Below are 12,096 nucleotides of genomic sequence, written 5' to 3'. Positions count from 1 at the left end.
CCCCCCCGCCGAGGCCACCTCTCTTGCTTAGAGCTGGGAACAGCATCTTCTGAAAGCTGGAGTCTCTGGATTGCAGAAAACTCAGCATGTTTTGATGAGGATGTGGAGAAATTGGAACATCGCTGGCTCTAAAATGGGGCAACTCCTGTGGAAGACAGCCTGGCAGTTCCTCAAAAGGTTAGCGTTACCATTGACCCAGCACTACTAAGTATGTATATATACACACAAAGAAATGAAATATGCATCCACATAAAAACTCGTAGAATGTTCGTAGCAGCGTTACCCATAGTAGCTAAAAAGTAGAAACACAAATGTCCATCAACTGATGAGTAAATAAAATGGAGTGTGTTCAAGCAATGGAGTATCATCTGGCCATAAAATGAAGTGCGGTTGCACGCTACAACATGGATGAATCGTGGAAAACATTATTCTAAGTGAAAGCACTGGTCACAGTATTTTATTATTTCATTTTTGTTAAATGTCCAGAATAACAAACATCCTTAGAGACTTTGTGATTGACAGGGGCTGTGGGGAGGGGAAAAGGGGGAGTGGCTGCTAAGGGGTATGGGCTTCATTTGGGGTGAGGAGAATGTTCTAGAACTGGATAAAGCTTATGGTTGCACAATTTTGTGAAAATACTGGAAATGACTGAATTATACACTTTCAAAGGGTGAATTTTAAGGTATGTGAGTTCAGATAGGATTTACCATTGCTGAGAACCAGCTTTTAACTGGGACTTTATAACTTTGGGCTTCTTTTGCCCATTTCTGTGGGATCTCAGTTCGAGGTGGAAAAGAAAACTCTCTGGAGTTTGAAACATTTTCATTTTTTGATTTTTTTTTTTAACAAACTCTGAACTGTTCATAATAAAATACAAAGAAAAAAAAATAGAACATTTTTGAGAGAGTCCCAGCAATAGACTCCAAAAGAGGGGTTTCTCTTTTTTCTGTTTAAAAAAAAAAAAAAAAAAGATTTTATTTGACAAAGATCACAAGTAGGCAGAGAGGCAGGCAGAGGGGAGTGGGAGGCAGGCTCCCTGGTGAGTAGAGAGCCTGATTCCGGGCTTAATCCCAGGACCCTGAGATCATGACCTGAGCCGGAGGCAGATGCTTAACCCACTGAGCCACCCGGGCGCCCCAACAGAGGTGTTTCTCACCAGCATTGTAAATAGCAGTGCCCTGCATGGAGGAAGTTTTTATTAGTTTGACAAAAATACAAATGATCTGTGCAGATGTGTACCACATTGGTGTACGTTTCCGACTTTTTTTTTTTTTTTTTGGTGGGCAGCAAAGTAAAGTTTATTGAGTGATAGTACAAAGCTCCCAAAGAGGGAGGGGACCCAAGAGGGTTGCCCCCAACTGTTCTTTCTTGGAAGATCTTTCATACATTAAGTTCTAGTCCATTTATCATTAAGGCTATGAAAACAGGCTGGGTATTGTGGCATTGATAGCTGGTGCTTGTTTTTCAAATGATCTCCCTTGGCAAAATTAAAAGCTGGAAACTCCAAAATGTCCAAAAATTTGAGGGGGAAGGAGATTTACTGAATCTTGACGCCTGTGTGGGCCCATTGTTTTTGAGGACACAGGGGAATTCTCTAGAGTTTTGTCCTTGGGTTAGAGTAGACAGGACAAGACTGGATCACCCAGAAGGCTAATAACAGCTAAAACAGAAAGGTTAGGGTTCAGCACAGTACCCCATTCATTCACCTCCCTAAAGAATGTGTTGTTCTTTTAAATACAGGAAAATGTGAAGAGCATAAAAATAGCCCATAATCTTGTCATTCAGAAACCAGCTAACAGGGGAGCCTAGCTGGCTCAGTTGGTAGAGCATGCAACTCTTGATCTCAGGGTTGTGAGTTCAAGCCCTACAATGGGTGTACAGATTACTTAAAAATAAAATATTTAAAAAAATCATTTTTAAAAAAAGATTTTATTTATTTATTTGAGAAAGAAAGAACACAAGCAGGCAGAGGGAGAGGGAGAAGCAGGCTCCCTGCTGAGCAGAAAGCCTGACGTCGGGCTTGATCCCAGCATCCTGGGATCATGACCCCAGCTGAAGACAGACACTTAACCTTCTGAGCCACCTAGGCACCCCCCAAAATAAGATCTTTATAAAAATAAAACCAGACTAATATTTTAAAAATAGTAACTATACACATCCTATCTTCATCCTATCCATCCCATTGGACACTGAGCAGTGCCTGACAAACTGTTTCCTCCAGTCATCTCACAGGATTATGATGTGAAGAAGGTGCACAAGGAAGAACCGACCTGGGCCAAAATAAAATGAGAAGCCTCGTGTCCCAGGCACCAAGCACTTGTTTACTGGCTCTCCTGCAGCATTTTCCTTGATCATTTTTAGAAAAGGGAAGGGGTGAGTAAAGGAAATCATCCAATGGAGCCTTAAATATTGATTATAAAAGCTTCTTGTAAAATAACACACATATTTCCAGAATAAATGCATTCCACAGATACAAACCTGGCAAAGAGAAACAAAAATCAGTGAGACTGGGATTACACTTTGAAGAGGCCACTGGACATGGGCCCTTCAGTGTCTGTTGTGAAGTGCGTGGGGGCAAGCGGCCTCATGGACACTTGAACCTGAGGTTTCCACAGGGCATGGGGGGGTGGCACTGGGGCAAACACCGAACCCATGACAGAAAACAGCAAGTGAACGTGCTCACAGCCCAGGATGGGTGGTGAGGACCTCGGGCTGATAGCTCCTGCTGGTTCAGGGAAGAGAAAACCCGAGAGATTGATTCCTCTAAAGAGGAGGGCTGTGAAGGATCTGGAAGAAAAAGTCCAGATCATTTTCTCAGGGAAGGAAGGAGCAAAGTCATGGTGAGTTAAAATCTGGTACCCTAAGATTAGTAGATTTAAGGCTTGTCAAGGTAAATAAAAAATTTCCATCAGGTGACTCTGTCAGAGGAGCGAAAACGAAATCCTTCCTGCCCCCCGCTCCTCCGCCCCGCTGCTTTAGGGACTTGACTGGAGCCAGTAGCTCAGACAAGATCCTGAACACGCTTCCGTCAGTGGAAGCGAGAGGAAAGCAATAGGCTTTCCGGCTATGGCTTGGCCCCTCCGCAGTTCCCATGGCATCAATCCGGGCTCCTGGCCCAAGACCGGCAGCCTTAGGCAGGAGGAGATCGGGAGCGGATGGGAGAGCTGGTCAGGTAGGTAGTGTAGGGACTGTCCCCGAACACGTTGGCATAGGATGACTTGAGGAACTGGACGTAGTTCTGCATGCTGCGATTGGTGCTCTCTGACTGCTCCAGGCGATCTTTGAGGTCCTGGAGCCGGCTCTGGTAGCGACGGTCAGCCTAGGAGGAAGAACGGGAGTATGGGCCAAGTGTGTGAAATGTCCAGAACAGAGTCTTGATCACTCGTTGCCAGGGACTGAGGGCGCGCTGAGGGGGAACTGGGAGTGGCTGCTGTTGGCTGTGGGGTTTCTTTCTGAAAATATTCTAAACTTGTGGCGATAATGGCACACCTCTGTGAATATACTAAAAACCACTGAATTGTAAAGTTTATTATTTTTTAAGATTTTATTTATTTGACAGAGATCACAAGTAGGCAGAGGCAGGCGGGTGGGGGGGGGAGCAGGCATCCTGCCGAGCAGAGAGCCCGATGTGGGGCTTGATCCCAGGACCCTGAGATCATGACCTGAGCCAAAGGCAGAGGCTTAACCCACTGAGCCACCCAGGCACCCCAAATTGTACAGTTTAAATGAGTGACTTTTATGGTATGTAAATGATATCTAACAAAGCGGTTAAGAAAAAAAGGGATCTGCCTGGAAGATCCTGAAGGGATGGGAAAGTGGTTTGAGAAAAATAAAACTGTGTCATAGTCATAAAAACACCCTGCCCCGCTGGCCCCAGGAAGCTAAAATCTGAATCCACTCCCTTCTCTCCTGCCCCCTACCCTCCAGCCCGACTCACATCATCCCGGCTCCGCCGCAGCTGGCTGAGTTCAGTTTTGGTCCTGCTCAGCTGGGTCTCAAGATCCAGGATTTTGCTCTGGGCGGCTCGCTCCTTGGAGACTGCGTGCTCCTTGGTTTGTTCCACCTGCCCAGAAGACACGGAGGTGTGGCTGGCCTACCTGACCTGGGCAGCCATGGCCCATGAAGCCTGGGCCACTCCCACTCTGGTCTCACGGACGGCCCTTGCACATTGCTGTGGATGGTTCCCAGGAGCCCCGGGGCAGGAGCTAACTACGGGGACTTCTGCAGCCCACTCTACCTGCCCCTTCCCCATGCTCCATGAGTCATCACCCGAGCTATGGTAAACCCGGCTGAGTCCCATGCAGGCTTGGGAGTTTTTAATAAGTCCCAATTGAACTGAACAAGCCATCGTGAATAAAGGGCCAAATCCTTTATAGTAATTGCTCATTTGACCCTTAAAACGAATTCACGAGGCAGGTGCCACTACTGTATGCCCATTTTTTAGATGGGCAAATAGGCCCAGCGAGGTCAGCTGACTTGCCCCAGGTCACAGAGCTAGTTAGTAAAGGAATCGAGACTGACCTGCCTCCTAGCATCTTCAATGGCGCTCTCCAACTGCCTGGCCAGGGTCCCACACTCCCGTGTTTTCTCCTCTAGCCGGAGCTGGGACTGGTGGATTGCCTCCTCCCTCTTGGCAATCACCTGTAGGAACTCGATATTCTGGGCGCTGGTCGCCTCCAGTTTCCTAGGTGAAAGCGCTTAATCAGATCCTGCTTATATCCCTTCCTGTCCTGTTCCACCCGACCAGGGGGCTGCCAGTCACCCCTGGACCGGGGCTCTCATCATGCCAAGAATCTCCAAGGAACCGGAGGAATAAACCAAAGGAAACTGCTGATCAGCAAGACAGCAAGGAGTTGAGCAGCCGAGACAGCCAGATGAAGAGCGGGCGGGCAAGCCAAGCGAGCGTGCCTGTTAGCACACGTAACATGGCTCCTTGTATGGAACTTAAAATTTAGAAGTTATACAATGTTTCACAAATGCAATTTGTTTGTTTCTTATGCATGTGGGAGAATGGTTAGGAGAGAAGGAAGTTTCTAGAATAAGATTAAAATATATTCCTTTATAATTAAAATTTTAACCTTAAAAAAATGTATAGAGGACAAATAAAATTGCCACTTGTAAAACAGGACAAAAAAACAAACAAAACCACGGTTGCTGTTATCCCCACTCTACAGATGAAGAAACTGAGGCACTGAGAGCTAATGTCATTGGCCCAAGGTCAGGTTTGTCACTAAAACCTATGCCCTCAGCTTCTGTTCTCGGCTGCCCCCTCAGCAAAGGGACTTCAGCTGGAACGCCCTACCGTGGGTGTGAGCCGCTACAGGCTGCAGTGACCATTCTGATATGCACACGTGGTCCCCATGGCACTCCCGGAATATCTTCCAGTTGCAAGCTCTGTAAGTCCTGTTGGTCCAGCTGCATACTGGCGGCCAGCAGAGCAGAGCACAGACAGAGCCCAGGAGACCCACTGGCCTAAGTCCCCGCATGCAGACTGCATGAGCCACCTGGGCAGTCATGACATCCCAGGGCAGGCCTTTCAGCTCTGAAACTAAGGCTCCAGCCCTCATTTTACAGATGCTAAAAGCTCCGCAGGAGGACAGTCAGGGGCCTATGGACAGCTTTGCCAGATACCAGCTGTGTCACCTTGGGCAAGTCACTTCACCTCTCTCCATGCTGTTTTCTCATATTTAAAATTGGGATAATAGTAGGGGCACCTGGCCAACTCCCTCGGTAGCGTGTGTGACTCTTGATCTCAGGGTTGTGAGTTCGAGCCCCATGCTGGGCACAGAGCCTACTTTAAAAAAAGCGGAGCGGGGGGCGGGGGAAATAATAGCAACTATAATATAGCAACACATTAATACAGTGCACTTCTCTATGCCAGATAATGTGTTAAGGCCTTTGAGGAAGGCCTCATGGAAGACTTAGAGTAATCTCATGAGCTAGATTCTTATCCCTCCCTTGATCCCTTTCTCAAGATGAGTCAACAGAGATTCAAAAGGGTTCAAGGATTTGCTCAAGATCACCACACAGGTTAAGGGGCCAAGCTGAGACTCAAGTCCATGGCTTCTGACTCCAAAAGCCGTACTCTTCCCCTAACTGCCTCCAACAGTCCGCAGGTAACAGAAGAATCAGATCAGAAAGATCTTGGGGAAGGAAGATGGGAGGCGGGGGGATGCCCCCCAGTAGCCGCATACTGGTCCTACTGGTTTGCTGGGTGAAGTGTGCCTTTCTGGTACATGGGAGCCTGTGGGTGGTCTGAACTTGACCCCTCTCTCCTGGAGCATCCCCTAGTCAAGAGACCGCCTTCCTCTCTCCTATAACGCTTACCACTGTAATGGAAGCAGCTTTTCCTCTGAGGTCTGCCCTGCACTTTCCAGGGCCTTGAGTCCCTCAAACACTTCTGCACACTAAGCCCAAAGCAGCTAAGTGGCTGAAAGTCTCAGGTCCTAGGAAGAGGACAGAGATGGGACCAAGTGCCTCTAACCTCTCCAGTTCATCCACCTTCAGACTCAGCTGTTTATTTTCCTTCTGGGAAGACTGGTGTTTCTCTCTTGCCATCTCCAACTTGTCCCCCTGATGTTCGATCTAAAATGACAGGAACACAGACCTGTTTATGAAGGAACTTCCCGGTGCAGCCCTCCCTTCCCACTAGGACCTGTCATCCACACCCAGGAGAGGGGCGTGCCGCCCTCAGCAGGCATCCTAAGTCTCCACGCACAACCTGGAGGAGAGAGGAGAGGAGGGACAGGTTAGGCCCAACTCCCGTGAAGGCTTGCCCCACACAGAGAGAAGCCCGGTTTGATCCCAGTGAACCACGGTGACAGTTTCTTGATCAGAAGCCACTCAGTGGGATCCGGGGCACACATGAGAAGGTGGAAGCAGATGGCAGGTTTAACTGGCCCACACGACGTGCCACGGAGCTTTACCAGTTACATTGTTGGCACCGCTGATTTCATTTTCCCTTTGAATGGGGACAAGGACACGCAAGGCAACAGGAAACCTAGCAAGTCTTTCAGGTTGGCGAGTTTGATTGGTTCTTCAGAGGGCTGCCGTAAGCGAAAGCCTCAGATACCAGGCTCGAAAGGCCCTCAGAATTCTCAGGCTCAAGAGAGGGCAGGCAGCTGAAGAGGACTGAGAACACTGGCTCGGGAAGCAGATGGAGCTGGCTGGGTTCCAAACCCTGTTTAATAAGCATCAACTCTGTGACCTCAGGAAATTATGCCCCCGTGCCTTCGACTGCTTTCTGGAAAATGAGAGAAAACAGTATCTACATCTTCAAGTTTCTGGGAGAATTACGTGAGACAATACCGGAGCACAAACTGTGCTCAAGAAAGGACAGCTACTTTTATTATTACGAGGTAGCAGGTCAAGAGAGGGGAAGGGCCTTGCCCTGCAAAGGAGAGGCACATAGTCTCTTAGACCATAGGCAGGATTCTAGTCACCCAGGGACAGACTGCTTCTGGGAGGAAGGGAGCCCTCTTTTGGGTCAGAGCCTCAGGCAGTGGGTCTGGTAAGAGGAGTGAAAGGCAGCTGAAGCAAGAGAAAGGTGGAAAAGAGCACACAGAGGGCGGGGTGGGAGGCGGAGTCTCCCCTGGGGGCGTGGCCGAGCACAGCGACACAGAGAAGAGGAAGGTGGAGACTTGGTGGGGGCGGGGCGGGGGGGCGGCAACACAGGAGAGTGACGGCTCCTATAACTACAATCACTTTGTGCAAACACAAGGCATTTGGCACACCAGACTTTTATTTCACAGCACTGATGATAGCTCACTCCTTTCAGAAAGCGGCAGCCAAGAAAAAGGAAGTGGTCCTCCCTTGGGGGGGGGCGTGCAGCTCATCTCGGTAAGCGGGACCCTGCTCGCGCCAGTTCGTGGGACCCTTTCTGCCAGTCCCTTACCCGGCTGCGAAGGTCTGATATGATGGCTGTGAGGTCGATGTTCTTCCTCTCATAGCCCTGCAGCTGGTCTTGGCACTCTGCCAGCTTGGCCTCTGTGATCTTAAGGATGTCCGGCAGCTGCTGCAGGTCAGCCAGCTGGGACTGGAACTGCCTACGGGCCTGGAGTGGGGGAGAGAAAAGCCCGCCATTGGGAAGGGTCCCGGCTGCGGGTGGGGTCAGGCAGAGTCCTTTGGGATTAGGGCAGGGCCACCCTCGGTCCCCTGAAGAGGGCCCGACCTCCCCAAAGGCCACTGAGGGTGTCCCAGCTATTCTCTGAGGGACACACTTGACCTCCAAATGGCTTTCGGAGCCTGCCACTCCTTTAGTCATTGAATAACAATGGCAACCACATAGCAAACCCCAGGACCCAGGCCCTGTGCTAAAGGCTCTCTCAATTAATTCTTGCAAAGACCTATAAAGTGGGAGCTGTTGTCCCAACACAAGGATCAAAGGAACAAGTCATTTCCCTAAGGTTGCCCAGCAGGAAACGGACAGAGCCAGGATGAAGGTCCAGTTCAACTCCAAAGCCCACAAGAAGGCAATCCCAATGCTACAGTTCGGAGGAGAAGGTCGGAACTCTGTGTTTTAGTCCATCCCTGTATTAACAAGGAGGCTGAGGACCGGATGGGGCAAGGATTTGCCCAAGGCTTTGTAACACATGAGTGGCTGGGCCTGCACTCAGCCCCTCTCCTAGGTTAGTATTAAGATAACCCCTTTATCTGGAGAATTTCTGGGGAAAAGCAGGAGGGGATGGGAGGCACATCTTTGGGTTGACGCAGAACAAAAGAGGAAATGCCTATACAGATCTGAGCATCTGAATCCACTTGGATGCTGTAAGCAGGAGAGATATTTTAAGGAAACCGGAGTAAGAAAAAACCAGGAGGAAAAGGAATAAAGCAGCAGAGAGAGAGCGAGCGAGCACGGGCACGGTAGTGGGGACAAGCCCAGCAATGAGAAAACTCGTCTATCTTGCTGGTCCAAATCAGGGAGGCTCACAGGCAGCCGAGGGGGACAGACATGGGATTGGGTGGGGAAGAGAGCAAGCGAGGGGAGCAGTACCGCTTCGATCTCTTTGTTCATCTCATCTTTAAGGATCTTGTTCTCTTTGTCACAGCGTTCCAGCTGGGCAGCCACTTCATCAGCCTCCAATCTGGTCTTCATCACCTGGGGGCCAGCAAAGCATTGCACCCGGTTTCTGTGAGACACACCTTTACAGCCCAACCCTTCCTAGGAGAGGGTAACGTCCTGGGCAGCCGCCTACCTGACTCTTATAGTTGTCAATCATCCCTTCATAGTTCTTTACCGATACCTTCAGCTGCTGCACCTCGATGTGTGCCTGGTTGAGCTTGTCCTCCATCGGGGCGAAGCTGGCCTGGAAGGGGTGGCTACTGAGTCAGCCACAGGAAGGTCCCCAGAGCGGGCAGCCATCCCACCCCCACCCCTCACTCCGAGGGGCCGGTCAAGGGAAAAGCGCCTACTCAAACCCACACCAGCAGTTGTCCTCAGACAGGTGCCTGGGCAACCTCAGAACTGACCCGGGAACAATGAATGGAGGGCCACCAACCTCCCCCACGAGCGAACACGCGCCTGTAACTTTCACTCCCTCAGAACTTAATACTAACAGCCCACTGTTGACCAGAAGCCTTACCAATAACACGTATAGTCGATTAACACATATTTTGTGTGCTCTATGGATCACATACTATACTCTTAGAACATGTAAGCTAAAGGGACGCCTGTGTGGCTCAGTCGGTTAAGTGTCTGCCTTCGGCTCAGGTCATGATCTCGGAGTCCCGGGATCGAGCCCCGCATCTAGTTCCCTGCTCGGTGGGGAGCCTGCTTTTCCCTCTCCCTACACCTGCTGTTCCCCCTGCCTGTCTTCTCTCTGTGTCAAATAAATAAAATCTTTAAAACAAAAAAAAAAAGGAAGCTAAAGCAAAGAAAATGTTAGGCAAATCATAAGAAAAAATACATTTACAGTACTAAACTGTATTTATAAAAAAAAAATTCACATATAAGTGGACTCACACTGTTCAAAGGCGGGTGTCAAGGGTCAGCTGTAGATGCAAATAAGCAACTCCTATATTTTCTTGTCCTTACTACAAAAGTAATATAGGACCATGAAAGAAAATGGAGGTGGAGGGCAACTGGGTGGCTCAGTCTGTTAAGCATCTGACTCTTGGTTTTGGCTGAGGTCATGATCTCGCGGTAGTGGGATAGAGCCCTAAGTCAGGCTCCCTGCTCAGTGAGGAATCTGCTTGGGATTCTCTCTCTCCCTCTCCTTCTGCCCCTCCCCCTGCTCGTGTTCTCTCTAAAATAAATAAATCTTAAAAAAAAAAAAAAAAAGAAAAAAGACAATGGAGGTAAGACCAATGATGCCTGATGCCTTGCCTTATGGCTGTCCTAGCTGAGCAGATACTTTATTATTGTTTTTTTCAACAAAAATGGGATTGTATTTACTGCTTTGCAAGTGACAATTCCCTGCCCTACTACTCAAGTCGATAGATGTCTTCCTACAACCTCAATGTTCACCTTCGTAGATGGGACGAAAGAAATCATGGTATGTCAATATAATAAAATAATGTGCAGTCATTTGAAAGAGATAAAGCTAAAAAAAAAAACAAAAAAAACCAAAACAGATAAAGATAGCCATGATGTATGGGTGAGTGAGAAAAGTAAGTTGCAGAATAATGGGTGTGTACGTGTTTCAGTATCTATATTCGTATTAGGGGGGAAAAACCTGGACAGATATGTATCTGGAGTTCCCAAAGAGCACCACTTCTGTATCACAGTTCTGTAATATTTTCCACTGTTCCTGGAGAACACGATCTAAGACAATACACGGCCAGAGACACCATTTTCAACAGCCACACTGTATTATGTGCCACAGACACACATGCTGTAACGAATCCCCCAGCCACTTGTTAGGCGTAGAGGCTGCCTTTTATTTCCCAGCAACCTCACTACAGCAGAGGAGCGGCCACCCCTCCCACCAGAATGACTCCAATGAGAAGGACTGACAATACCCCCAGGAGACAGGAGGAGACGCGGAGCAACTGTTACCTCTTGCATACCCTGGGTGGGAGTGTAACTTTGTATACCTGCCTATTCTACGGCAACATCTACCAAAGCTGAACTTAGGCTCACCGTCTGATGACCGGCAATTCTAACTCAAGGTATTTAACTTGCGAAAATATCCCAAATAGGTATGCCCAAAGATGTACGAAGATACTGTACAAGTCAAATGTCCATTGACGGGGGGATAAATGTAGTGTGCTGGGGGTCCTACAGCGCCAGGCCAGACAGCACGGACCCTGAGACCTGCCGCACAGCACAGATCGTTTACAGACAGAAGGCTGAATGAAAGCCAGGCACGGAATTCAAAAACAGGTAAGAAATTCTGTGCGGACTGAAGTCAGGAGGACAGTCACCTTTGCACACGTTATTTGTAAGCAGGTGAGGTCAGGCGATGCTAGTAAGGTTTGGATCAGGGTGGGTGATGGACAAAATGTGTCCACTTCATGAAAATTCTAGAATGTTGTACCTCTCCCTATGTCATACTTAACAAATAAATCAGTAAAAAGGAATAAACCGAGGGGCGCCTTGCTGTCTCTGTCAGTAGAGCATGAAGCTCTTGATCTCGGAGTTGTGAGTTCAAGTCCCATGCTGGATGTAGAAATTACTTAAAGATAATTTTTTTTTTAAAAGATCTTATTTATTTGACACACAGAGAGAGAGAGAGAACATAAGCAGGGAGAGTGACAGGCAGAGGGAGAAGCAGGCTCCCTGCTGAGCAGGAAGCCCAATGTGGGGCTCGATCACAGGACCCTGGGATCATGACCGGAGCCGAAGGCAGATGCTTAACCAGCTGAGCCACCAAGCGTCCCTTAAAAATAAAATCTTTTAAAAAATAAATAAACCTAGACTGGACTGTCCAGATCCGTTAAAAAGACCCAGCCTGGCTCTGAAACATGAAAGGCTATAGAGCAAGTGGTCTACACCAGATGCTCCAGAACAAGACTGGGCTCCAGATCTTAACGCCAACACTTCCCGGGCACATCTCGGCAACAAACGTGACCCGTCTCTAAGTCTGTTTCCTTATTCTATAAAGTAGAGACTCACTATCAGGAGGTCGGGAGGTTAGAGAAACGGATGCACGTCGA

At 48.6% G+C, this 12,096-nt stretch overlaps 1 protein-coding gene across 1 annotated transcript in view; it reads right to left on the bottom strand.

Annotated features, from left to right (window-relative positions):
• Positions 1–2,082: 2,082 nt before the first annotated feature.
• Positions 2,083–12,096, bottom strand: part of ODF2 (outer dense fiber of sperm tails 2) — a 34,851-nt gene continuing 24,837 nt past the window's right edge. The window contains 7 exon segments of the mRNA XM_032865995.1: positions 2,083–3,319; positions 3,938–4,063; positions 4,522–4,684; positions 6,485–6,585; positions 7,895–8,053; positions 8,993–9,097; positions 9,195–9,305. Of these exon segments, the coding sequence (XP_032721886.1) occupies positions 3,131–3,319; positions 3,938–4,063; positions 4,522–4,684; positions 6,485–6,585; positions 7,895–8,053; positions 8,993–9,097; positions 9,195–9,305 (954 nt within the window). The 3' untranslated portion in view covers positions 2,083–3,130.

The sequence above is a fragment of the Lontra canadensis genome, unplaced genomic scaffold (genome assembly GCF_010015895.1).
Source record: "Lontra canadensis isolate GAN:19392208 unplaced genomic scaffold, GSC_riverotter_1.0 scaffold30, whole genome shotgun sequence".
NCBI lineage: Eukaryota > Metazoa > Chordata > Mammalia > Carnivora > Mustelidae > Lontra > Lontra canadensis.
This window is presented reverse-complemented; position numbering and strand designations above follow the sequence as displayed.